General features: G+C 35.4%; 1 protein-coding gene across 1 annotated transcript in view; it reads left to right on the forward strand.

Annotated features, from left to right (window-relative positions):
- Positions 1–4638: 4638 nt before the first annotated feature.
- Positions 4639–15708, forward strand: part of DNAJC5B (DnaJ heat shock protein family (Hsp40) member C5 beta) — a 32800-nt gene continuing 21730 nt past the window's right edge. The window contains exons 1-2 of the mRNA XM_036437086.2: positions 4639–4755; positions 9522–9649. Coding sequence (XP_036292979.1) covers positions 9531–9649 — 119 coding nt within the window. The 5' untranslated portion in view covers positions 4639–4755; positions 9522–9530. The remainder of the gene's footprint in view (positions 4756–9521; positions 9650–15708) is intronic.

Consider the following 15708-nt stretch of genomic DNA (forward strand, 5'->3'; position numbering starts at 1 on the left):
CCCCCTCAGCCTTCTGTGATTCATGCTTTCTCCGTATTTATAGATTCAGAAACATTAAAATCCCATCCTCTTTGTAACCTTCCTCAATAGGGACTTTTTTTTTTTAACTTCAGAAAATTATGAAACCTAATAGGAATTAATAAATTTGCTCTTCTGAAATACAAACACTTGATTTTATAGAAGAATTGCCAGGATTTTTCTGTAGTTACATCTGAGATACCATCAGAGTGGTAACCAAAAGCCTCTTAATTGTACAAAATCAAAGCTATCACCTATCTTTCTTCTTTCTAAATTAATTTGACAGAATAAAGCTTTCGCAGATGATTCTTTCCTCTGAAATTTACAAAGCGATGGCCTGAATTCCATGTATTATTATAATAATGCTAGAGGCCCGATGCACGAACTGTGCAAGAGTAGGCCTTCCTTCCCCCTGTACCCTCTGGTACCCTGGACCCAGGCTTCCCTCGCAGCCCCAGCTTTGTCTGGAAGGTCGTCCAGTCTAATTAGCATATTATACTTTTATAATTATAGATAAACAATGTGGAGGGTTAATAATAATAAGGAGAGCAATAATAATGTCTTTGTTCATTGTATTGGGCTGTTTAGATTAGGATTTACTTGTTGGGCTTATGTGCACTTGCACATCACATGTTCATAATGAGTAGTGTTTGTACCTGATAATATAGGAAGTTTAAATTAAATAGTATGTAGCCTAATGTTTATGACAGATTATTTTGGTTGAATATTCAAACTTGTCTAGCACCTGCTGCAGATTCAGTACTGATGCACTTACCATTACTTATAATAACCCTAAACCTGTACGATAATTGAGACAGGTATATACAGTGTCTCTAAAAGCACCCTAGAGGAATATTGAATAAAAGAATAGTGTAGATTCCATAAATAGAATATACCAGGGAAATTAGCATGTAACACCTTCCCACTACCCCATCCTCCCACCCCTCCACCCCCACACACCATTCTCTCTCCAATTTTCTACCTCACAGAAAGACCACTTTGTTTCAATCTTGCAATATTTTCTAAGTCAGCCTCTTCAAACCCGAATGACTTAACTGGCAATGCTTTTACAATATATTTAGTGCATTTTGCTTCAGGGAATTATTTATGGGCTTACCATCAGTTATTTCCTTTTACAAACATCATTGAAGCTCACTACTTCTGGAAAGCCTCACCTGTTTAAGTGGAATATGATCCCATTAACCTCTGGCTGTATCTTCAGAGGATATATCAGAAGTCATATTTGTATAGGCATATGCTGCCATCCTATGCACTGTGTATGAAAGCATGTCAGCACGTCTCTTTTATTTCTTTAATTTTAGCACGAGGGCCATTGAACATGCTCTTTCACCTGCCTAGAATATATTTGATTCTACCAGCAACCTCAACATCTAATTTTTTTCATATCCCTGCTTGGTTATTTTTGTTCTGGGAGGCTTTCTTTGATCTTGCTTGTTCCACTGATTTGCATGGTCTTGTCTCACTTTTATATTTATTTGACTAATCATTTCATTAATATCTGTCTCTTTTGGTAGGCTGTAACTCTGTAACCCACAAACCCAGAATCTGTGGTTGGGCTTGTTTACTAGTATATATTTCTAGCATTTAGCCCCTGGATTTTAGTAGGTGACTAATTGTTGAATGACCAGATAAATAAGAAACTGTGTTTTTGCTCTTTAAAACATAGCTACAGTTCTACTTCACCTATGAGTTTTGCAATACTTAAAGAAATTTCAAAACTCATTTTTTCAATATTTTACAAATTAAAATGATATAAGAAAGTTAATTTTGCAAAATAATTTTTACTAAATAATTTATTACACTGAATTTGAAAAGCTGTAATTAAAAAAAAAAGTCACCCTTAATCTCATCATATTAACCCATAAACTTTTATTTCATCAAAGGATATTGTCCTAAATCTGCAGAGATCATGGAATTTAGATTTAAATGTCTTGGAATTTAGATTTAAATGTCCCCTCCCCCTAATTCTCTGCATGACAAAGGGCTGCTTCCTAAACTCTGCCTGGAAATTGGGATCTATGAGAAATAGCCTTTTGTTCCTTTATACTGTATCTAAAAACAAAACAAAACAGTGCCATCTAGAGATCAGAATGCTAAAATGTTCACACAGATAGCCCAAGGCTAGGTGTCAAGCTAAGCAGCACCTTTCAACTCTGCTGAGCTTCAGGAGACAGACAGACCTATTGTGTCAAATTTAGGAGTAACACCTGTCTCAGTTGACTTAAGACTTGTTCTGTCCATAGGATCTTACCTAAAATCACAGAACCTATTCTCTCATTTTTGCGTATGAGAGTTGAGTATTGTTTCAACAAGAAGTCCCTTAATTCTTTAAAACGCCCTCAGTCACCTTGACTAAGATGTGAGTAACTGTGACTTAGTTCTTATTGACTAAGATTAGGATAAAATGTTCAGATATAAAAATAGTTGAATTAAATACTGAGCAATTACAGTTTCCTTCTTATTAGTGTTACATTGTCTTTCCAGTAACTTTAAAGCAAATTATTATTTCTAGCCTTAGACCTAAAGAAAAGAAAATCTAGAAGAGCCTACTTTGACTTTGAATAGCAAAAGCAATCTTGAGAAAGAGAAACAAAGCTGGAAGCATCATGCTCTCTGGTTTCAAACTATATTGCAAAGGTATAATAATCATAACATATATTATTGGCATTAAAAACAGACACAAAGATGAAAGAGAATAGAGAGCCCAGACATAAAGCTACACTTGTGTGGCCTATTATTTTATGACAAGGGAACCAGAAATATACAGTGGAGAAAGAATGGCCTCTTTAATAAATAATGTTAGGAAAACTGACAGCCACATGTAAAAGAATGGAACTGGATTCCTGTCTGACACCAGACACAATAATCAACTCAAAATGGATTAAAAAACTTAAATGTAAAAGCTGAAACCATAAAACACTTAGAAGAAAAGACAGGCAATAGCTCCTTGACATTAATCTTGGCAATGATATTTTGGATTTGACACTAAAAACAAAGGCAAGTAAATAAAAAATTATCATGTAGGACTAAAATAAAACCATCAACAAAATGAAAAGGCAACATACCAAATAGAAGAAAATATTTGCAAATCATATATCTGATAAATGATTAATATCCCCAAAATACAAAGACCTCATACAACTCAACAACAAAACCCCCCCAAACAATCAGATTTAAAAATGGGCAGACAATCTGAATAGATGTTTCTTCAAAGAAGACATACAAATGTCTAACAGGTACATTAAAAGGTGCTCAACATTACTAATTATCAGGTAAATGCAAATCAAATCCATAATGAGATATTACCTCATACCTGTTAAAATGGCTATTATAAAAAGGTAAAAAATAACAAAGGCTCTTAAGGATGTAGAGAAAACATAACCATCTGTGCACTGTTGGTGGGATTGCAAATGGGCCTAATCGTTCTGAAAAAAGTATGAAGGTTCCTCAAAATATTAAGAATAGAACTATCATATGATCCAACAATTCCACTTCTTGGTATTTATCTGAAATAACCACAACAAACAGACGAAAAGAAAACACGAATTCTCCAAGATATATGCACCCCTATGTTCACTGCAGCATTACTTACAATAGTCAAGAAATGAAAATAACCTGTGTCCATCAATGGATGGACGGATAAAGAGAATGTGAGAAACACACACACATATACACACACTTACACTGGGGTCTCATTTGTCTATTTAAAAAAAAATGGAAATCTTGACATTTATGACAGCATGGATGGACCTTAATTGCATTATGCTAAGTGACATCAGATAGAGAAAAACAAATAACATACAATCACTTTTATATGTTGAACTAGAAGCCCAGGGCATGAAATTCATGCATGGGTAGGATCCCTAGGCCTGGCTGGTGATCAGGGCTGTTCAAGGCCTTCTTGCTGCTGGCCAGGACCCCCTGATGGTCAACATACATCATAGTAAACAATAGAACTCCAGGTCTCCTGGTTGAACTCCCATGGGGACACCTTGCATATTAGCCTTTTATATACATAGATAAGAAGAAAACTAACCAAACAGAACTCATAGAGAACAGATTGGCAGAGATGAGGGTTGGGGGTTGGGCAAAATGGATGAAAGGGATCAAAAGGTACACACTTCCAGTTGTAAAATATGTCATGGGGATGTAATATACAGCATGGTGCTTATAGTTAATACTATATTGCACATTTGAAAGTTGCTAAGAGAAAAAATCTTAAAAATTCTCATCACAAAAAAAAATTTTGGTAACTATGTAAGGTGATGGATGATAATTACACTTATTGTGGTGATCATTTAGCAATATATGTAAAAATTAATCATTATGTTGTACATATGAAACTAATATAATGTTTTGTTAATTATATCTCAATAAAAATTATAAGAATTCACTTTGCATGTCAGGAGATTAGCATATTTTCTTAAAGTTCTGGTGAAAATCTGGTGGCAGGTCCATTGTAGCATTTGGTTAAACCAAGTACCAGCTGACTAATGAACAAAATAGAGGTAGCATTATTTTGGTATCACTAGATGCCTTGTAAGGGCAACCTTTATGGTCATGCATGTTTTATTCTCTCTTTGTTATGTTTTCCAGAGGGATAACCAATTGGCTGATAGAGTAACAAATGAAAAGTAACTTAACTCCATTGACCTGCTTAACTCCGTATGGGAACGATGGAAAGGAGCAACTGTTTGCTTTGAAACAGTGGAATAGGTATGGAACAGCTCCTTTCGGTTCTGCCTTCCTTTATTTCTTTGCACAGCTATTTCCAGACCAGTTAAAAACGTCACATTGTTCCTGATTGAGAACACAGAATCGGAGTTGTAGGAACAGGTACTGTGCGTATTGTAACATTTCTGAGTTGTGTGTCTTGAGGTTGCTGTTTATATAAGTACCAGTGCAATTAAGAGAGAATTATTTTTCAATAGTAAATAAGTAATCATCCTAAGAATGATTATTATTTTAAAACAGAATTAGCAGTTTGAATGTGTGGCTAGTTTTAAGATACACAATTTGAATAAGGAGATTTTGCTCCAATAAATAGAGACCTATGGAGGAATTAAGGAATTAATAACAGAATAGTAGAACATGTTGGTTTCCCCAATCCAAGCCATTGAAAGTGTTTTTGCTGTTTGTAATGATTATCTCCCCTGACCATTTTCCTTTTCTCAATTATGAAGGGACCCTACCAAGAAAAGTATTGTTTGATTTCCCCCCCCCCTTTTCAGAATTCACATAATAGATATAGATGAAACTTCTTTTACTTTGAAAGGAACATTTCAAGGGAACATAAAGAATTTAGAACAGCATTTGTAGAGCCTTTAAAATATGCGCTTATTTTGAATCAGATACCTATCATCATCATCAGTGTGCTGAATCTTCTTTCAATTATACCTACAAGGGACAAGGTAGCCATATATGGTTTGGTAGTGATGATATAGTAATAAATGCTTTAAGAAATTATGATATTAATGAATTGTAATGCAGCTATAACTTATTTAAGTCCAGAAGATTAAGTATCAAGTACTGGATGGTCAAGATTAAATTAATAACTGCATGACAACATTTTTTACTTCATTGGATAGCTTATACATGAGAGACTATGAATAAATAATAATGAGTTGAATTTTGCATAGGAATATTAGGATTCAAAGGCTACAGAAAAAGAATTCATAAAATTATATTTTATATAAGGAGTTAAATAAGGGTATGATTCCATGATTTAAGGTTATTTAAGGAGAGCTTTTAGGGAATGTTTCCACTATTACTCTGTAGTTTGTATGTTCTCAGAGCATAATATATTTTTACACATTAAAACAACTAAGGTTTTCAATGCATTACTCTATTGAATTTGAAACTAAATGTTGTCTATATCAATAATATATGAAGAGTCTGGTTTCTAGCTCAGCAAGGAAACAGAAAAGGAGGTTGTTGCTGTTGGACGTTCAGAGAGCAATCTTGCAGTCTTTTGGTTGCTTTATTTTTCAGTTTGTAGTTAGCCAACCACTAACCACACTGACCAACTTTAATGAAAGAAATTTATCTGCCTGAAAGGAAATCTTCGGGGAATAAGGTAAAGAAGGTGATCCACAGAATAAAAAATTTCCAAACTCCCTATAACAACCCATTCTGAATATTATTCAATCCACATCACAGAGAAAAATCAGCTATCATATTTCACTTAGGTACAGATTACAATGTCATTAGATTTATAATTAAAGAGATGACTTGAAAAAAAATACATAAACCAAAGGAATAGCCAGTTATGATGTCTTTGCTGGCGTGAGTTTCCATGTATGAAATTATTTGAGAGATGCAATCTGCCGTCCTTTTTTCCATTGGGAAGAGGAGTGCGTAGAGGGATGGCCATTGGACAGGGAAGGATAAAACCCAGGCTGTTTCCAGTACTATTCTCCGGAAATGGTAGTCCCTAACTGACCTCATCTCTGTTGTTCTACACCTGAAATAACTTTGAAGGAGGCAGCGTTAGGGGGAAAAAAGTGTTCCAGTCAAACTGTCAAAACGTCTCTCTTCTTTCAACCCCCAAACCAGAAAATCTTCTTTCATTTAATTACCCAACAGGCATTTATTGCATACCTAATAAGTGCCAGGCACAATGCCAGAACTCAAAGCTGAATCCCTGTCCTCCAGAAGATTCCTTCTTGTTCAGTTTGCCCTGTATACACAGTACTAGTTTAACCCTGAACATTAGTTTTATTATTTGCTTTCAGTTTTGCACCCCATATTAATTTGCAATCTCCCTAAAGACCAGGCCTGCACTACAGATTTTGAAAAGTAAGTAACTGAATTGTCTGCTGTGGGTGTTAACATAATATGTTTAGCAGATTATCTTCAATACTATGTACATCTTTTTCCTGGATTAGTGACAGCAACACCCAAATATGACGGAATCAAAGCTGGTCATGGAGTAGGATGCTTTCAAAGTGAAGATTGTGTATGTCTGTGCCTTGTTAAAATTGATTTTAGGACTATCAGTTGATTTTTGGGAACCCTGACATATGTCTTATTTCATGATACAGATGAAGAGTGAATACATTTTCCCCTCAAATTATGACTTCCTTTTGAATGTTGAATAGGGAGAAAAATAGATAAAGCAAAGGTTACTATTTGCAATACTTTTCTTCTTAGTGCTCTTGACTAGCTATCTATGCTTTCTTTATGGAGGCATGTTGACCCAAATTTATCTCTGCTCCTTAAAAAAAAAAAAAAAAAAAAAAGTATTTTTATTGATTTCAAAGAGGAAAGGAGAGGGAGAAGAGAAACATTTATGATGAGAGAGAGTCATTGATCAGCACACCTCACACTAGAGATTGACCCAGCAACCCGGGCATGCACCCCCTACTGGGAATCATTGCTCTTTTTATCCATACTAGTAATGTCTACCCAATACATCTGAATCTGTTTGGTTTGAATATCTTAGTATACACTTGTAATTTCCCACAAAGTACTCATCCCCAAGTATCTAGAAGTCACATTCAATTGAAAGGAAGAGTACGGTACGTGCATTGATTTAAGAAAAAAACACACACTACAATTATCCTGGTAAGTTTTATGTTATATTTTACCAGAAAAACAAAACAACAGCAACAGAAAAACACACACACATAAAAACTACTTAGATTGTCTGCTCCTCTGACCATAAGTTCCTTGAAAATCATCATTCATATCTTGGCTTTGGGCCTTGTGTAGCAAGTGTTACCAGTGAATGAATGTGAACAAATGGCTATAGCAGGGCCCAGAATGTGGTGTCAGAGATGTGGAGACACTCATACTCAACTTGGGGAATCTATAGAAATAGTGGTGGCAGCAGCAGAGCCCAACGGATACATCCCAGTGTCAGGTGGGCTTGGTGGGAGCCCATTTTCCAGCTCTGCTCCCAGCAGGCTAATGACCAAACCAACACAGGCAAGAGCAGAGCTTTCCCAATGTTGCCTGGTGGATCAGGATGGTTTTAGAGGCCCCTGAGATGCCAGACTCAGTGAACATTGTACAGTGAGTGGTATTAAGTACAATCACTATGATTTTTAACCATCATCACTGTATTTTTCCAGAACTTTTTAATTATTCCCCTCCCCCCACCAAAAAAAACCCCAAAAAACTCAGTATCTACTAAGCAATAACTCCCCATTCCCACTCCTCTTCAGCCCCTGGTAAACTCTATTTTACTTTCTGTCTCTATGAATTTGCCTGTTCAAGTTACCTCATATTAGAGGAACCATACGATATTTGTTCTTTTGTGACTGGCTTAGCATATTTCACTTAGCATAATGTCCAAGGTTCATCCATAATGTAGCATGTGTCATAATTCCATTTCTTTTTATCATAGAAAAACATCCCATTGTATGTATCCACCACATTTTCATTAATCTCATTATGAACATTTGGATTGTTTCCACCTTTTAGCTTTTATGAATAATTCTGCAATGAACAATGGTGTTCATTTTTATTTAATATATTAATTGTATTTAGGCTCATTTTTTATCTTTATTTTTAGAAGTTTCCAATTTTTCAATAATAAGTAAATTACTTACAGATAGGGAAAGTCATATAGCTGGGTCATGGCAAGGCCAACATTCCAACCCAGAGGGTCTGACTACAGTGTACTCTCTGATTTATACACTGTGCCACGTTTAATAAAAATATTTAATTTTCCTTTGAACCTACTATATTCTGGGTATATCAAATGCATTATTTCTAAATCCTTAAGATATCTGTATGATGTATTTTTTATCCTTACATTAGGAGAAGACACTAAGGCTTGGAGAGGTTAAGTGGTGGATGCAGGAATGCCCCTAGGTGTGCTTGCTACTCTGCCTGACCCTTCCTAGAGCCAGAACATAGCAGAAAGATGGTTCCTTGGGACTTGGGATAGCACAACTCTTTCTGGATAGACTTCAGGGAAAGGAGCTATCTCAGGGGCAGAACCCATGAGCACTGTGGGGCCTCTGGTATCACATAGCTGCCCAGCAGTTCTACCCTGGCTCCCAGATAAGGCCAGGATTTTTTTCCTTAATACTTACTTACTTTTTATAAACTCTTGCCCTATGTTAGGCCAACAGGTCAAGGCAAAATGGGTGATTATTTCCATTTTTTGCTATCTTTGGAAAGCAGACAAAGGAGTTCTACAAATTCTATAGATTTATTTTTTTAAAAATCTACACACGCCAGACCTATGAGGATTGTTTCTCAATAATTCTGACTTAGTTGAATACTTATATAACATCTTGCTTCTATTTTGCCATATGGACAAAGCCATATTCCATTTGCATAGCTGCCTGTAGCTTTTCATACTAACTTAAATTCTCCTTATGGCAATCCTAACCCTTTAATCCCCTCATTTTGCAGCTGGTATAAAAATGTACTTCAGGTTGTCATTTTGCAAAAGGTCAGAAATGAACTATCTTTTAGGATCCAGTATGCATAACCTTCATGGCTATTTCCCCCTTTTGGTTTTACAGCTGGAGAAAATGGCATGTAACGTCCCTAACCAAAGACAGCGGACTATGTCAACCTCTGGAGAAGCTCTATATGAAATTCTTGGTCTGCAGAAGGGAGCATCAAATGAAGAAATTAAGAAAACCTACAGGTACAGAGGCAGTTCAATGATGACATTTTCTATACTACTAGAGATAGTTATTTTGTGATTGGCAAGGGCCTTCAATTAAAGATACTTGCTCTCTCCTAAGACCAGGTAATCTCAGTTTGGAAGCTCATGTTCCCTGTTCCATAAACACAGGTAGTTAGAAATAGAGAGGCAGACATTGATTTTATGAAAGAACTATCTCATGATGCTGGGCCTTAGGAAAGGGCAGCCTATGTTCTAAGCCTACAATGAGAGAGGTAGGGGTGAAAGAGGTAGGGGTGAAAGAAGTGGGGTGGGGGTTGGAGAGGGAAAGAGAGAAGTAGGAGGAGAAAGAAGAGGAGAAGGAGGAGGAGGAGGAGGAGGAGGAGGAGGAGGAGGAGGAGGAGGAGGAGGAGGAGGAAGAGAAGGAGAGATGGAGAGAGAGATTTCACTGTGAATGAACAGGAGTTGTGATTAAGCCCATAACCCATATAATATCGTTTCAACAAATCTTTTTTTTTTTTTAAAGGGGGGTTTGTTGTTGTATTGTATGCTATACTTTTTAACTCTTCAGTTTTGATCTTCCATATCTGATCTAGTTTCAGGTTAGCTATTTTTGGGAAAATTTGAAATACCTTTTTAGTTAAACCTCTAAGAATTTTTTTTAAAAAAGGATTGAGTACAAAAATAATTTACTTATTATAGAAAAATTGGAAACTACTAAAAATAAAAATAACATATATCCATAATTCTGTCTCTAATGATAATTATCATTGATATTTTTTCCTCCTAGTCTTTTTTTTTTCTGTTTAGATATTTTAAACTTAAATTGGATTAATCTATATTCTTTTTCACTTTAACAAGGTCCTATCATAAAGTTATACTGGTGTTATTAAATATTTTGATTTTTAATTATAAGGATATTCTCTAGTTACTTTGTTAGCTATTTTTAAAAACATGTAGTAGATTCTTTTAATTTTTCTCTAGAGTTAATTTCCTTGTACATAAAACATGATGTACATTTTCAATTATGTCCTTATTTATTGAGGAATAAAGTTGTGCTGTTAAAAAGAAAAATTAACCAAAATATAAATGAAAGTTTATTTTTAGTCAGTTACTTCTTATTTGACCTTGAATTAGGTTTTTAAAACTTATGGTTTTTGGTTGTTGTTTTTTTTTGTTTTTTTTTAGTATGTAAGTTTAGAATTTTTAAGTAGATAAATTTTTAGTCATTTACTGTATGGATTTTATTTTATTTGTCATGGCTAAAGGCCTTCCCAATTACAATATTATAAGAAATCTAGAGACCTGGTGCATGAAATTTGTGCATGGGTAGGGTCCCTAGGCCTGGCCAGCGATCAGGGCTGATCGAACCTTCCTTCCCCTGGCTGCCCTGGCCTTCCTTAGTTCTGTGCCACCTTCTGGTGGTTTGTACATCATAGTGGGTGGTTGAACTCCTAAGGGGACAATTTGCAAATTAGCCTTTTATTGTATAGGATTAACTCATTTCCTCTAATACATTTATGATTTTATATTTTTTATATTAAATCTTTGGTCAATTTAGAGTTTAACTTGAGGAATGAAGGTCTGATTTCACATTTATTTTTTCCTAAGTCACTAGCCCACCAAATTTTATTGAATTTCCTATTTTTATCTATTGATGAAAAAATTATTTAGCTTTGCATTGGAACCTTCACTATGTGGTAAACTGTAGGACCCAAAAGGCCTTCAAGGAGCATGTGTTGAAGAATAAGTGGCATTGGAGGACATTGCCATTTGAATCCAAACAGTTTTGTGAAAATGGTAAAGTTTGATTAAAGTATCAATTTTCCAGTTTATATTTTATTTAAGGTAGTGGGGAAAGAGTCTTTGCCATTTTATTGTGTCCTAGAGCTATCCAGGTGTGTTCTGGGAGCTGTTCAGCCCTATGCCTGGATATCCTTGGATGAGGATCACTAAAATTGACTTTTAAGGCTTTGGTGCTGAGGCATTGTGCTGGGGGTGGGAGTTGGGAATTAAAGTAATTGCATTATAAGCTTACTATCTACAAAGATTCTCTCCAAATTAAGAAAAAAAGTGATGTCTAACTAACTACCTTGTAAGTTTTAAAATCCACTTTACAAATGTGACTTTTAATTGCCTTTATTAATTTTGTAAACTAAAATTTCAGGTCATATCCTAATTAAGGCACTAATTATGCCGAGCTGTTTGCAAGTTTAATAATTACAACCTAAAGTCTTTTCATGTAGTCAACATCTTCCTATTAATTTTGTTTTAATGTCATACAAATATTATTTTTTCAGCTGATTAGGATACTAGCATGCTGCCAAAAGCATCTGCTTCTATCTAAATTACACATTTGTATTCTGGAAGTTATTCAAAGTGTATGAGCAGGCTGAAAAACTACTCATAATATCATTGTTATATTCAAGGATATGAATTAAAGCAGTCAAAATGTAGTGAAATTAAGAGTCAGTGAAATTTAATAAAATTACCAACTGTTGAATCCATGTGCTGCTTGACCTCTGTTGTAATCCTTGGTTGTGCTCTTGAAAACAAGGCTGAGTTAGAAGACATATTTTTTTCTTCATTTACATTTTATTTTTATTTTTTAATAGATAATATAATCACCTGATTAAAATGAGATAAAACAAATAGGTATATAAAAAAAAAATTTCCCCCATACATCACATCTCCAAGTTCTCTCTTGGGGGAAAGCAATTTCTTGTGTACCCTTCTAGAGAGATCATCTACCTATATAAGCATATATCCAGACTCTCTCATCTGGGCAAGACAGTACAGGTTTGTCTCTCTCTGATCCTCCCTGTTAAGCATGATTAAAAAGTCTTAAAAATAATGCAAGAGATAAGTAAAAAAGAACTCTGAAAGGTAGGAGAAAATGAATTGGTTAGGGACCACAATCTAGAAACTGCATGTTAAATCCAAAGTAGCTGCCCATTAAAATAAAAACATATAAATAGGAATCAGAGTCTCTTAATACAACAGTCAAAATGCCCACATAAATATCACTCATTGTACCAAGAACCAAGAAAATCACAAATTACAAGAGAAAAAATAATCATCTGACTTTCACACTGAGATGAACCAGATATTGGATTTATCTGCTAAGTATTTTAAAGTAATTATAATAAAAAAAGATTCAGCAAGCAATTACAAATTCTCCTGAAACAAATGAAGAAAAAAAAAATAGAAGTTAACCAAAGAAATAGAAATTATAAAAAAAGAACTAAGTGGATATTATAGAACTGAAAAGTAGCAGAAATGCTCCAACAAGCTCGAAGAGCTATGTAGTAGAGGGAGCTGACTGAGGATAGAATCAGCAACGTTGAGGACAGATAGATGGAACTTAGCCAGCCTGAACAACAGAGAGAAAATAAATTGAAAATAAAGAACAGAGTCCCGGGGACCTGTACAGCTATAACAAAAGATCCAACATGTATAGTATTAGAGTCCTAAAAGGGAAAGAAAAAGAGTGTTCAGAGAAATAATGACAAAAAATTCCCCAAGCTTGGCAAAAATCTATAAACCTACAGATCAAGAAGCTGAGTGAACCATAAATAGGATAAATCTAGAGAAATCCATGCCAAGACACATCATAATTAAACTTCTGAAAACCAAAGACAAAGAAAATACCTCAGAAGCAGACAGAGAAATAACACATTATTTATGAGGGAACATCAATTCAAATGACAGCAGATTTTTCATCTGAAACAACAGAGGCCAAAAAGAAGTGACACAACATTTTTCAAGTGTTAAAAATAAAGAGCTGTCAACTGTGAATTCCGTATTTGGTGATACTATACTTCAGAAATTAAGGGAAAATAAAAATATTTTCAGATAAACAAAGGAATCTTGGATCATCAGGAAGAGAGAAAGGAAAATGAAGAATGCAGAAATATGGGTAAATAAAATAGATTATCTTCCTCATGAGTTTTCTAAATTACATATGATGTTTAGTATAAAAATTATAATTATAACATTATCTGATACTCAAGACAATTATATCTAAAATTGAGGAGGATAATGGGACCCAGATGGGAGTCAAGTTTCTGCACTTTACTCAAATTGGTAAAATAACATCAATAGAATATCAGTAGACTGTGATATATATACATATGAAAATTTTATTCAAGTAAGCCACAGGAAGACAAGAAAAGGGAAATGGAGGAGTGAGAAACAGAGGGCACAAACAGAAAACAAATAATAAAATGATAGACTTAAGCCCTGACATAATAAGTATATTAAAGGTAAGTGGTCTAAGCATATATTATATTTTCCTTCCTTGTTACACAAATGGTGGTGTACTATAACTCCTATCCTGTACTTTGCATTGTTATCTTAACTATATACCTTGGAGATCATTTTCAGGAATGATCAGTTCATTAAAAGTTTCATTCTTTTCATATTGCAGCATCATGTACCATAACAAAGATGTCCTGTGATTTATAATCAGTTCCCTGTTGATAAATATTTAGGTTGTTTTAAATCAAGACTTCCTTTCAAAACCAACTTAGAGCTTCTCAGGAAAACCCCATGGTCCCAGAAAAGTAGATAGAGATGGGGAGAGGGAAACTATCTTTGTTCTGCCCACTTTCCAGTTTTTGCTATGTCCCTGTTCCAAATTCCTGGAGCAAGGATCTATAGATCCAGCTGGGTCAGACGCTCAGCCAAGCCCAGCTGGCTCTGACTAGAGCTCTGCAATCACAAATACCCAACTACCTTCACAAGGATGTAGGACCCAACTCTGTGGGAAGAAGAAGGGGCAATGTTCTCTAAGTGTGGGTATAGAGTCGGGAAGGAAATTACCATTATTTCTAGTTCTTTGTTCCCTTAAACATTCACATAAATAGCAGCCTCATAGACCTAGCTCGGCCCCTTCTTATGTTTATTTATAAGTCTTTATAATAAAATCTTTCTCTGATTAAAGCATCTATTTTTCATATGTCATCTTTTTTGCTATAATAGTATAACCATGTTTAATTTGTTAGCTGATAAATAGCAGTCCCCAGCTACCTCAGAGGGTGGCTGGGAGGAGTGACAAGAGGAAGGCTTCTGTGTCAATCCATCATGTACTAAAGCTCTTGTCTCACTGAGATTTTGTAAAGATAAATGAGATCTTTTTTTTTCCCCCTCTCAAAATGTGTGGAGCTCTTTGTGGAAGACTACGGTGAAAATGCCAGGTACAGTTATGAATGGATAGATATCCTCAGCATCCTTAAAAGTCTAAAATTATCCTGCCATTTGCTGCTACTGTTCAAAAACCATATATCTAGCATAAGTGATGTTTTGCTTCATGTCAAAAGTGCCATATCACAGGGTGAGACTCATCGTATGAGCCTCATCCATGGCCTTCATTATGGAATAAATATGCCTTTCACATTGTACAGTATAATAATTCCAAGGAGCTTAAAGTTGAAGGCTCATTTAATCCAATTTTTTCATGGCTGGGTAACACCACTTAATCATAACAGTGTTTGCATGAGATAAGCAAATATTTTTCCCTATTCTCCCACTGCCTAAGAGTCTTTACTCCCCCTTTTCATGCTGTCTGAAGGAGACACATTTTAGTTAATCAAATACACCTGGAAAGGTTAAGCGGTTACTTATCTTGCACATATTTGCTGTAACTTTAAACTGGCATGTTTCCCTCTTTCACCTGATTTAAGTGTCTCTCTGAGGCAACAGGAATTGGAGTTAGGATGTTGGGGAGGAAAAGGAGGGAGGAGGAGAGAGACACTAGTGAATGGTGGGACAACTGGCGAGAGGGTTGGTTGGTGACATAAGAGACTTAAAGCTTGTTCTCTAATCCCCAATACCAGGCTTTGACCCTTTTCAAGTGAGTCAAGAACTTGAGTTCCCTGTCACGTCTTCACCACCCAAGTCCTTTTAAGGGTTTCCCCTGTGAAAGTCTCCCAGGACCCAGGAATGAGTTCATCCTCATGTAGCAGTGTTGCTCCACAAACCAAGTTTCCACTCTGTTTATGATCCTGCTTTCATTCGCTCAGTGAGCATGTCCTTGGTCATTGCAGGCACAACTTGGCATGTTAGGCTCTGCTGCTGCA

The sequence above is a fragment of the Pipistrellus kuhlii genome, unplaced genomic scaffold, assembly GCF_014108245.1.
Source record: "Pipistrellus kuhlii isolate mPipKuh1 unplaced genomic scaffold, mPipKuh1.p scaffold_m20_p_14, whole genome shotgun sequence".
In the NCBI taxonomy this organism is placed as follows: Eukaryota; Metazoa; Chordata; class Mammalia; order Chiroptera; family Vespertilionidae; genus Pipistrellus; species Pipistrellus kuhlii.